Source organism: Brassica napus, unplaced genomic scaffold, assembly GCF_020379485.1.
Source record: "Brassica napus cultivar Da-Ae unplaced genomic scaffold, Da-Ae ScsIHWf_1545;HRSCAF=2147, whole genome shotgun sequence".
Classification (NCBI taxonomy): Eukaryota; Viridiplantae; Streptophyta; class Magnoliopsida; order Brassicales; family Brassicaceae; genus Brassica; species Brassica napus.
Window position 1 is genome coordinate 44,386 of NW_026014963.1, and position 12,366 is coordinate 56,751.

At 32.9% G+C, this 12,366-nt stretch overlaps 2 protein-coding genes across 2 annotated transcripts; both read right to left on the bottom strand.

The window, feature by feature from the left end:
• Positions 1 to 21: 21 nt before the first annotated feature.
• On the bottom strand, positions 22 to 1,865 carry LOC106429718 (organic cation/carnitine transporter 5-like). The gene has a single exon (XM_013870470.3). It carries the CDS (start codon positions 1,687 to 1,689, stop codon positions 151 to 153), a length of 1,539 nt encoding a protein of 512 aa, XP_013725924.2. The 5' UTR covers positions 1,690 to 1,865; the 3' UTR covers positions 22 to 150.
• Positions 1,866 to 8,601: 6,736 nt separating this feature from the next.
• Positions 8,602 to 10,409, bottom strand: LOC106429714 (myb family transcription factor APL-like). The gene is made up of 6 exons (XM_048772346.1): positions 10,113 to 10,409; positions 9,962 to 10,038; positions 9,774 to 9,840; positions 9,574 to 9,640; positions 9,446 to 9,488; positions 8,602 to 9,351 (listed from the first exon to the last, which is right to left on the bottom strand). The coding sequence occupies exons 1-6, from the start codon at positions 10,285 to 10,287 to the stop codon at positions 8,740 to 8,742; spliced, it is 1,041 nt and encodes a 346-aa protein (XP_048628303.1). The 5' UTR covers positions 10,288 to 10,409; the 3' UTR covers positions 8,602 to 8,739.
• Between the last annotated feature and the right edge of the window lie 1,957 nt (positions 10,410 to 12,366).

Sequence of the window (12,366 nt, forward strand, 5' to 3'; positions counted from 1 at the left end):
TAGCGATTTCTTGAACATTGGTTTCAGAAGACTTCTGTAGGTTTATGAAGATATTACATTCACATATGAAACACACTGAGTATCAAACGGTTCAGATCCCTTACAATATTATTCAGTAAAGAAAAAATAGATTTTGATGAAGCTTAATGTTCAGCAACTAGGGCTAGTATTCTTCAAGGCTTGGTCACTCTGCTCTTGTGCTTCCATTGTATCACAAAGACTTGACCCTTTAGTCTCAGGAAGAAGCAAAGCGAATAACCCGAGACCCGACACTACCAACCCGAAAACCGCAAAGGAGATCGAAGGCACATTTTTTCCAACAGAAGCAATGATTGGACAACTAGCTCCTCCAAGAACAAGTGATTGTCTAAGCATTGTTGTCGCGAAGTTCCTCACGCATGTTGGGAACAGCTCAATCATATAAACAGCCATCAAGTTAAACCCGATCCTGGCGCAGAAGAAAGAACCTAGTTCTAGAGCAAAAGCAATGTTTGTTCGCTCGAAAGTGGTCATGACGAAACATAGCACTCCTAATGCTCCTCCTAGTAAGCAGTTCACAAGAACAGAACTTCTTCTGTTGAATTTCTCGAGTAAGATTGGTGTGATAACAAAGGTTGGTAGCTCCACCATTGCGTTAAGTGCTTCACTTAGATAGATGTTCACTTTTATGTCTCTAACCGCTAAGGGAACTCCATAGTACATCATTCCTAACCCAAACATTATGATCATAACAACCACTATTCTTCGAAAAGCCCATCTTCTGATGAACATGTCCTTGATGGAGCTGTTTGGTGATTGTTCTTTTGAATGTAACCTAGAAGATACTGATTCCAAATAATCTCTGTTCACAGGTGAAAGTCTTTGGAGCACTTCAATGGCTTCTTGGTTCTTTCCTTGCACATGAAGCCAACGAGGAGACTCTAGGGCGAAGAAGTAGATGCAAACACTGTGGATGGCTGCTGGAACGGATGTGCAGAGATAAAGAACTCGCCAAGAAGCGTGTCTAACAAGGTAGGCTATTCCAGATAGAGACATAAACCCTAGGACAAACAGAGTAAATGGAATCATAGTCGCTCTAGGTCTCCATTTTGTGGAAACTCGCTCGCTTATCAGATTGAGTGCGTACGTCCCGGTCTGTGAACGCGCGAATCCGATAACGAACTTTAAGAAAGCGTAAGTCCATATGTTGGAGGAGAAGAAGATTGAGATTCCAGTGAGTGACATTGCTAGGGTGGTGAAGAAAAGAAGTTTCTTGCGTCCCAAGAAACTATCCGGAACCAAAGCCATGAAAACGCCTCCAACGATAGAACCCATGTAGAAAGCAGACGTAGGGAGACCTCTGAGGAAGGAGCTCGAGCACTCGAGTTTGAACTCTGAAATGGCGGATTTACCCTTGAATCCGCCGTCCCATTCCCAAGCTGACCGAGGAAGTTTACAGATGTCGGTGGTGGTCGAGGGATTGCAAACCGTATGGTCGAGACAGTGCCACGTGGGATATGCATCTGTGAAGACGGTGATGAATATCTGTTGCGAGTCGAAGGCTAAGGCAAGCCCGACAAGAAGTATCTGTAAGAACTGTGGGAAGGTGAAACCAGACAAGCTCTCTTCGAAGATCTTGTGGAAACTCAAAGAAGGAGAAGTACCTTCGTCTTCAATATGGGTTAATAGTGGTGCTGATGGATCCCCCATTGTTGCTCACTTCAGTTGACTACTCTCTCAGGTAGTGAGAGAATTATTAGATGAAAAAATAAACAAAGAACTTGGGGAAAGTGTATAATCTTGAACCTGGTTGTATATTGTTTATTTATCAATAAATTTTCAAACTCGCATAAAATGTGTGGTCGAAGTCTCGAAAGATTGTGATCTTAAATGACACTGATTGAGATTTGTATGTATATTGTCTGACCAATAAATAATTGAAGCATGTGTGTACATATTTGCTTATGTAAGTGCACACGACATAACATCATTCATGTTATGTGTCCATAACTCATATATGGGCCTCTAAGTAAAAGCCCTGTAAAAAGCTAGCTCAAACTGAAACTGAAATCACCCCTTTGGTTCATGTCATGTTCTGCTTCCACTTGTTGCTAGGGTCAGCCTAGGGAATGGGTCAACTCCTTTTATTTCTTGTCATCTCGCCAAGAAGTTATTAGGACTTTAATCTCAAATGGGACAAATAGGTGAAAAAAAATCTACAACCACCTATTTTAATCTATATGGGACAATAGTTAGAAAATTACAATATTGCCATTAATGAAAGAACAATATGAGCCATTCGATTCTTTTTTTTTCTCTTTAAACTAGAGTCGTCGGATCATGAACATAAAAAAAAAAAAATATGATATTTACGAAAATGCCATTAATGAAATATCAATCATAACCATTAGATCATCTTGTCTACGATTTAATCATAGCCACACGATTACATCTATCTCTCCTTCTCTCTGCTTTCTTAATCTCAACCGCATGATCATTTCTTCCTTCTTCAATTACAACCATAGGATCTTCCTTATCTCCTTCTTCAATTCGACTGGATATAACTAATATAACTCGTACAACTGAACATGTTAAGAAATTTTATAACTGGTATATAAATGTTATAATCTATATATAATATGTAGCTACTATAATTAACACGACTAGTAAATCATGTTTTATATATGAAATAAACAAACAAATATCCTAATTTTTTTTTGAATTGAATGTTAAATTTAATTCAAAAAGAAAAAACCTTGTTACAACTATGTGTGTCTTTTCCTAGATTTTTCTATACAAGATTTGATAAAAAACAAATAGGAAATTCTTTCTTCAACTCTTCTTATCTACCTCCTCATAACATCCATCTACCTTCTCAAATCTACCCAGCTCTCACTCCTACTGGGCACCTAGCTCTCATTCCTACTAGGGCTCCTTTATCTTGTTGAAAACCAAAATTGTAACCCTCCTGCCAGCTTCTTATCCCCCTTCTTTTGAATGATTGAGAACTTATTTCTCACAGTCTTGTCAATCAGCTTGGTAATGAGAGCAGGAGGTGAAGCTGCCTCGCTATGCCTTCTCCTATTTCTCTCTCTCCATATGCTATGATGAACTGTCACTTGAAACAAGTATCTTATTGTAAAGAGAGTAATACTACCCTAACTTTCATCAATATGAATCCTTGTTATCTCATTCCAGCTCACAGTATATCTATCATTCAGTATCCCCTTTGCTACCCCTTTCAAATTTGCTCTGAGAAAGGACACTCAAAGAAAAGACGATGAACTGACTCCATAGATGCTTGGCAAAAAATACAAGCAGTATCAACATTCAGATTCCAATATCCTAATTTTTATATAATGATAAAATTTCATATGTTTTATTTGAGATTTATCAACTATATTAGTCATATTATAATGATAAACAAACATCAAACATAATTTTGCAAAGCTAAGAAGTGAAAATATTGATATCATTTTTATTATATATTAAATGAGTATTACTGGTATAACTGGTACAACTTTGACATTTCATAAATTTGACAAAACCAATTTGGTATTCCATATGAGAAAAAATAATCAAATATCTCAATTTGTATGTACTCATAAGTTTCTCTTAATTTATTTGATGTTTTGGATTTTTTTTTTCAAAATTATTACAGAACTCCACAAGCTTACATGATCTACCTTATACTTTTAAGGTTTGTTAACTTGTTTGTCCACTAAATTTTTGGAAAACATACATGAAATGTATTTTTACGAAATTGATGATTTCATTGTAATCGGACAAAGACATGTAAACATAAATAAGTGGTACAACTGATGTAATTGTATTTATTATGTGATACAACTGATATTTTACGATTTCACTGCCAAAGTACAACTATGCACAAACTCGTACAATTCAAAGACTAGTACAACTATGTACAGCCGGTACAACTAGAAAACTAGTACAACTACTTGTTATTTTATTTATTATAAATGACTATATTACCCTTGATGAAAATGCATCCTCAACCATTAGATCATCTCACCTCTTATAATCTGAACCACACGATCTTTCTTCTCTCCTTCTCTCTTTCGGTTGGGACCCACTTCCTTTTTCTCTCAACCCTAGATCATTTTTCCCTTGTTCGATCATGGCCACACGATTTCTATCATTTGTATGTGTATAACTAATATAACTTGTACAACTAAACAAGCTAACAAATGATATATGTGACACGCCTAATAAATCATGTTTACCATATGAAATAAACAAACAAATATCTTAATTGGTTAATGGTGACAAAATTTCATTTATTTTAGTTGAGAGTTTTCAATATTTTGTTTTATTTACCAAATGGAGATGCGGTTTCTCTCTCGCGTTTCCAAGCCTGCTTGGTTAGATTTGACGAGGACCACCGTGGACACCACCATCGAGCTTCCTCTTCTTCGTCATGACTTCACTATTCTTTGCTGTATCTATCTTCTTATTCTTCTTCTTCACAGTGTATTTATTCTTCTTCGTAGCGACACCTCTCTTTTTCACAGTAGAGTCCTTTTTGTTCATTGCCAATGAGTCATTCTTACTCATCGTCGACACTCCCTCTCTCTCCTTTTTCAGGTGACTCGTGTATTTGGAACCATGGTTAATTTTTTTTTCTGGTTCCGTATCTACCTTTTGGTCTCGAGAGCAAAAATATGAAGATGATTTTTTTCGAAAATAGCACAACTAGTATAACTAGTACAAATTGTAACAAATCATTAATCAAATATTATTAAAAACATACTATTCATGTATTTAATACATGCAGGCAGGGAAGATTAGACTAACATGTCTTCTTGGTTCTACATCATCATTTTTTAATCATTTTTTCTGAAAACAAAAAATAAAAATCACTATTCTCTATTAATTGCAAAGTTGTACTAGTTATACATGTTTTACTTGTATAAGTTATAATGGCTATACCCAGACTATTTATACTAGATATACTCATTGTAGTTGTACTAGTTGTATCAATTTGAGTTGTACTAGTTGTACTAGTTGGAGTTGTACTAGTTGTCTTAGTAATACTATGCGTTCTTCTTTATCTTCAATCTCGTAAATAAAAGATGAAATTTGATTCTAGATAAGATATAATTGATTAAACATGACTATGGGTTGATCGATTTGGGATAAAAAAAAAGAGAAATTTGGTGGATTATTAAAGAAAATTTTTGATTTTGTTTTAAGGTGGAAGAATATTAATGGAGAAGAAAAAGAGAAAGAAGAAGGAGATTAGGGTTAGATTGGGTCGGATTTTGGGTCTGGATCCGGGTCAAATCTGGATAGGATAGTCATGACACAAACTAGTAAATATGTCTAATCTTTTAAGGTCTTATGGTCTTTTACCCCCATTTTTTATTTATTTTTAATATATTTTTTAATTAAAATAGAAGAGGTCCATTTTAGATTTTTTTATCCCCTTTGTCCTATACCAGCATTTGATCCAAGTTATTATGGAAAAGAGAAATAGCAAATACAGAAAGTGACTATCAAAGTGAATAGTGACGATAAATTTTTGGCTTATAAGGCTAACCATCTTCATCTACCGTTCACCACCATGCTCACTAGTGACCTACCACCTTGTGTTGAAAGTTTGAAAGACGACCGGATATACTAGGATGAAACGTTTAGTTTGATCCTCAAATCTTAAAGAGTTAATATACATTATAATTTTCATTTTTGTCACTAAATGTTTATAGTTTTTGTTGAAATGAAATGGATATTCAAACACGAATTATGTTATATGTTATATTATTTATTTATATATTCACTGGGGTTCTATTGTCTTTTATAATACAATATATATTCTCCTTTTAGGAAAAAAAAAAGAAGAAGAAGGGGGGAGAAAATGGAATCCAAGGCCCAGATCGTACGTAATGACTAATGAGGTGGCGAGGTGCCTACAGATGATTGTTATTTAACTTGCATGGGAAAATGTGCATAGACTATCCATGAGACCGTTACCTTTATTACTTTTATTTATTTATTATGAGTACTTTAGTTTGCTTAACAACCATAATAATTAGCATATGATATGCGTACAAACATTAACTTTTGTTACTAATGCCTAATGGTATTATTTATTTAAAATTATGCAATAGAAGTAAAGCCACGATCAACATGCACGTTTAGGCATGTGAAACGCGAAAGAGATGCACAGTGAGATGGATAAATACTTAAAGCACTGAATACTTGTAATATTTAACTTATGGTTGGTATTGTGACTGAATATTCACTGTACATGCATCATATTGACATCGTCATTTCAGATCTATGTTTTATATTAGGCATAGGCGTATTTATATGTAATTGAAGAACCAAACCAAACAGAAAAATGAGGTTCAGTTCATACTATGATCCAAACAGATCATATATTTTGAGAACTGAAAAGCAAAAATCATACTTAATGATTACCAAAATTTATATAATATAGGTTACGTACTTATAAATATTAATTATATTTAGTTTTAAAATATTTTACATATTTATAAAATAATATTTATAAATTGAATCACCCAAAGCAATCAAATTAACCAGATACTTTTTATTCTAAATATTTTTTAAAAAATTATCTGAAGTATCTGATTTTTTTATCCGAAAATTCAAATTGATATTTGACTAAAAATTTGAATTATTCGATTTTTAACCCAAACTAACTGAAAAGCTAAAACTGAACCGAAACTAAATTATACCCAAAATTATTTTAGAGATATTACTGATTCTCAACTTCGGTATCCAAAACGAAAACTGAAATAATTGAACCCCGAAACGAAAACCTAGATAACCAAATCAAAACCAAATTAAATTTCCTAAATAACACATGGTATATCTCAAGAGCTAAATAACCGAAATAAACCAAACTGAATTGATATCTAAAATTCCCATGCCTATTTTATATAATGCATCTTCAACCGACGTTGCTTATCTATCTGGAAGAAATGCATGGATAGAGTATAGTATAAAATGTCTGGATTAATTAATGACATGCAAATTGATTTTCTTAATCTCATTAAATAGATTTGATAAATAGGATAACAGAGGAACGTAATTAGAGAGAGGTGTGGGGCTAGGTAAAAGGAGAAGAGAAGCTTCCTCGAGAAGTGCACACATGGGAGTGCGTTTATATCTCTATCTGTATATGCTTCTCCTTCAATCCTTCTCTTTTTGCCTTTTGTTTTCTCAGCTTTTAAAGAGAGAAGAGACTGAGAGAGCTTTCTCTTTTAGATGCCAGTGATGACCAGATCTTTATATTTTTCTATCTCTATATAACCAACAAAGCCAATCAGTATATATAATAGTACATAATGAGCCGTAATTTGAATTTTGTTGTGACTAATTAGATGCGTTTATCGAGTAATTAAACAAATGTCAGTCGTTATCAAGGCAAAACTTTTGATTTACAAACACTTTAATTAATTAAAAGTTTAAGACTTAAGACCGAATGTACTAATATTTGAACTTATTGGTGGTCATATGAAGAAAAAAGAAAGAAAGAAAAGAATAAAGAACAAAGATAACTACGGAAGGAAAGATAGATACTCAGTGTCGGTTAGTTTCTTATGACAAGTTCTTTTGTTTCCTTTCTTTTGGAAAGGATGTTGTAGCTATCAATCTCTACACATCCATACTTACTTACTTAGACGTATGAAATCAAGTGACTATATACATTTGAATCAAAGTGTACAGCTTTTCTTGCTGTTTGCATGTGGATTTCCCAAAACCCTAAAAACCTTTTGCTTTGATGGGGATCATCATCATTGTAACTATCTCTGTCCTTGACCCTAAAAAAAAAAAAACTATCTCTGTCCTTCTTTTTCTTATTTACTCATTAGTTTTTTTTACCATACTTTAATTTTAAGTGTGGTTTGAATTTTAGTTTCCCGATGCAGATATCCCATTTTAGCGTAATCATATATAGGGCATCAAAGTACAAAACTAACTTGAGATAGAAATAACTAACTCATGAAAAAGCAAAGGGCCCTTCAAAAGCTTTAAAATATCGTACATGCCTTGAAACATGAGCGATCTCTATTCGGTACCCATAAATGTTAATTATTTTTCCTACAAACGTTACGGTCCTGCATGGGGTATATATATATACTGGTTAAGGCATATTACATGTGATATACATATACTGGTTGAATATCTATTATATTTAAACTTTTGTAAATCGTACAAAAATATGTAAAATAAAGTGAAATTGCATTCCATATACACAACTTTTCCCATAATTAACTCAATACTCTAAACCCCACACTATGGTATCTTTGTTCATAGACACACAATTTATCACATCATGTGCATTTACCTAATTTCTAACTTCTTTGTGGTTTTTTAGCTAATTGAACCTAAAATAAAATCACGGAATTATTTTCAAACATCAAAAACAAACTACTATCAAACATATAATAGTAAAAATAGTTTTTTTTTGAGAAAATATAATAGTAAAAATAGTTCACCAACACGACAAATAAATTTTGGATTACCAAAAAAGAAATCATAGTACTGAACAAATGAACAAGTACATAATATCCTAAATATTATAGCAATAACAATGATTTATATAGTTTCAGTATAAATTGAACACGAGCAAAATTGATCCAGTAAACATAACAATCTTTGTAATTTTTTTTGTTTGTCTCATATCTAAACCCTAAGTCAAGCTCATAATGAACAAAATATATCTTGTTCTCACGTTCTCATGCATCACATATATTATAATAAATTATTGTATCACTCAAATGGTGAGTTCCTTCCTTGTACTAACCCAGCATTAGGGTTCATCATAGGGCTCAATGGTGATCTTCGAGGCGATGACCTTTCCAATAATTTCCCACAATCGTTTCCTTCATCACCTGATAAACCCGGTTTCCTATCGTAAATTTCTGACAAAGAATCCAAATCCGTGGAGACATGTGTAGCCATTTGTATCTGAATCCGATGCTCATCATCGATCGGTTCATGATCTTGATTAGACCACATTAAGAGTTCTTTCCTTATATCGTTACCAAAACTAGGGTTTGGTCGCTTCTTCCCCAAGTAAATGTTGGTGTCTGCAGCATTGTTGGCCGTGTAATGATTCTCTATGTTCTGATTATGGAAGTTATGATGGTCGAGGACTTGATCGGTTGTGTTTCCATAGATGTTTAGGTCCTGAAATGGCGGGAAACTAAGAGGATGTGGACCCATAGCTGCGGAAAGACTCGAGCTTCCCAAATTGCCCTTGAACCCTCCGCCGGAGGCGGCTGCCATGTTCTCACCGGCTAGGGTTTGGCAAGCTCTCTCCAATATAGACTGCATGTACTTTCCTTGTGCTTCAATCCTCAACTGCAAATGTCTCTGCACCTAAAAACATTTAAATGCAATATATATTTTATATATAGATCAAAATTATGTTTTATAAGAGTTAAATATCATAAAATATCAATAAATTAATCACCTCCAGCTGTTCATGCAACCTTCTCTGTACTTCCATTTGCATCCTGGTTATATAAACTAAAGTGTAAGTTTCTGATAATACAAATAGGAAACTAAAGTAGGCAAAATTAATGAGAAGAGAGGATATACTCATTCATGTTGCGACTCATCATGCCAGAAGAAGAAGCTACGTTGCGCTGAATATCCATGGCAGAAGCTACACGGTAAATATTTGTTGTTGAGAAAAAATGGACCAAAAACATATATAAACAGAAATATAAAACATATATATATACACATTTTACTATAATCTCTAGAACCCTAATATGAGAGAGAGGAAGAGAGGTCACCTCTTGAACCTTCCTTTGTGGAATGATCTCCGTACTCCTTGTGCGGCTGCTTTCCAAGCCTAAATTTCTGCACCCATATATTCAGATGATTATTAATATTACTATAGTAATTATATACTAAATGAAAAGAAAACAAAGACAAAGAGAAGATAAAAAGAAAACCCTAATTTATATATTTGTGTACATACCTGAAGATGGCTCTTAAGGTGGTAAAGAGTAAGACCCTTCACACCCATAACTCTCATAATCGTCTTTGGTGTCGCTTCTGTAAATTAAAAAAAACGATTAATATTTGTTAAAATTGATCAAGTAACTATATAGATTTATGTGTGTGCATACTGTCCGGGCCGCCGAGCTGAGCGACGGCATCAACGAAACGCTCGTGGAGTTCGACGGTCCAACGCAAACGCGGTTTAGGGTCAGTGGTGAGGACGAGGCCTGAATCGCCTTGAACGCACATAGCTCTGTTCTCATATGAACCATTCATACTTGAAGGTTTCTTAGCATGGAACATTCTCTCTCTATTACTCTCTTTTTTTCTCTCTCTCTCTCTCTCTCTCTAACAGAGGGATTCAAAGAAACGAATGTGATGCAAAAATGTGAGAGAATACGATGCGTTTTTGAAGAGATCAGATGACGGCTTTTTGCTCTTTCTCTCGTCTTCTTTTTATTTTGTTTGTGAATTAAATAAATTCGAATTTGGTTATAAATATAATATTGTTTTATCGTTACTAAGTGAGGATAAAGGTTGAGACTAGTACGCAGACGTTCCTTTGTGAAAAGATACTGTCGCTATCTTTTCAATTGTTTTGTTTAGACCTCTCAGCTTGAATACCTTTGGATTACTTTTAATATAAAATGAATGCTATACGTATACATGAAGTAATTCATGTCTGTCTCAAAATTACTTTACATATTAATTATACAATAAGTTTAAAATTATAAGAATCTGTATACTCAAAATATATTCATATATTGATTTTTTTTTGGAAAAGGTAAGTTTTAACATGTGGGAGGAGATCCTATACGAGTTAGCTAAATACACATACATAAAATAGGTTGGTGTATTTAGTATATATATGCACTGATTCTTACAATGTTAAATATATATGAGCTTTTTCAATTTCTCATATAAACGATTAAATCTTCTGAAATACATATCTTAAAGTTCTATATAATTTAATTAAGGTATTAAATATCTACTAGTATTTAATTAAAACCATATTTATTATACTTTTAAATGATTTTTTGCTCGATTTGAATTTATAAAAGTATTTAAGAATTGTAATAAAATTTAAAATAATTTCGAAGATAATGAGATGAAACGAGAATATAAACCTTTTTCAAAGGTGAATATATTAAAGTTATATATATTCTTTTCAATAAGACCGCACGAGGGATAGTCGTATATTAGACTTATATAGCATGTCTACATCGTTATACATATTGCAATATATAATCGGGACACATACATATACAAATATCAAAAGAAAAAAAACTCACAAAACTGGATTTATCATTTATGGTAGGGTAAACCTTTTTGGCTAATTATGAGCTGAATATACAATTCTAAGCAATGATGAGTTCGTTCTTATAAGCTAATGGACCAAATATTTTGTAAGAAAAAAATATAATAACAGCTACAATCCAAAACCGGTATTTTTTTTTTGTTAATTAAAACAAAACGCTATTAGATTGATTAATTAAAACCCATGGTTTACATATGAAAAAAATTAACCAATAAGACACATATGTGTTTTTTGTCGACGACACATACGTGTTTACAAACGTAGAATATTGAACTTCTACCACGGACACTACAGCGTGGAAATCAGCCTTGTTATTATTGATTCCATTTAGAATCTACAAAACTACCTTGTTTACAAAATGATGATGAATTGTTTCTACATACAATACTAATGTATATACGTATAAACATAGATACATATATATATATATGCATCTCTTTAGATAAAGTTCAATTGCATTAATCATAACTCATATAGTCAGCCCTTTATTCATATAATTTATATTTTTAATTTTTTTGAATGAATGGTCATTTTAAACACATGTGTGTTAATTGATCAACCTAATATTTATCAAATTTTCTATCATGGATATATGAGTGGGAGGTCCCAAGGCATGTTTATATAGAACAAGAATAAGTCAATGAATATGGCTAAGACTGATATGCACACAAAAGAGAGCATATGATATAAGAATATAAAATTTGCACTAAATCAGAAATTTAAATATAGTATAAGTGGATGCCAAAAAAAAGAGTATATTATAGGTTTTGTTTTAAATATGAAGGGAAAGCATGAAAATGTTCAATGTAGCCAATATTTAGTGAAGGAATATGGAGTTAAAAACAACATAAGAATATGGAACCAAAACTTTAAGTTGTGCATATACATGGTTTAGTGATATGTGGAGAATTATGCATCAATGTGTAAAGATAGTGTTACTGTTGGGGACCTATTCTTCTACTTATTAAAGCTCTTTTATTCTTTATTTTATTTTTACCATATATTTTATCTTATTTTCTCCATTTTTTATTTTTGGGGGTTAAAGCTTGCTGGGGCTATAACCC

Bases quoted from the DNA above. Each gene is read 5' to 3' on its own strand.
- LOC106429714 (XM_048772346.1), bottom strand. From the start codon at position 10,287: ATGTTCCATGCTAAGAAACCTTCAAGTATGAATGGTTCATATGAGAAC. The intron at 10,039-10,112 runs GTATGCACACAC...TTTAATTTACAG, and splicing joins TCAGCTCGGCGGCCCGGACA to AAGCGACACCAAAGACGATT. The intron at 9,489-9,573 runs GTATATCCTCTC...TTATATAACCAG, and splicing joins ATGAGTCGCAACATGAATGA to GATGCAAATGGAAGTACAGA.
- LOC106429718 (XM_013870470.3), bottom strand. From the start codon at position 1,689: ATGGGGGATCCATCAGCACCACTATTAACCCATATTGAAGACGAAGGT.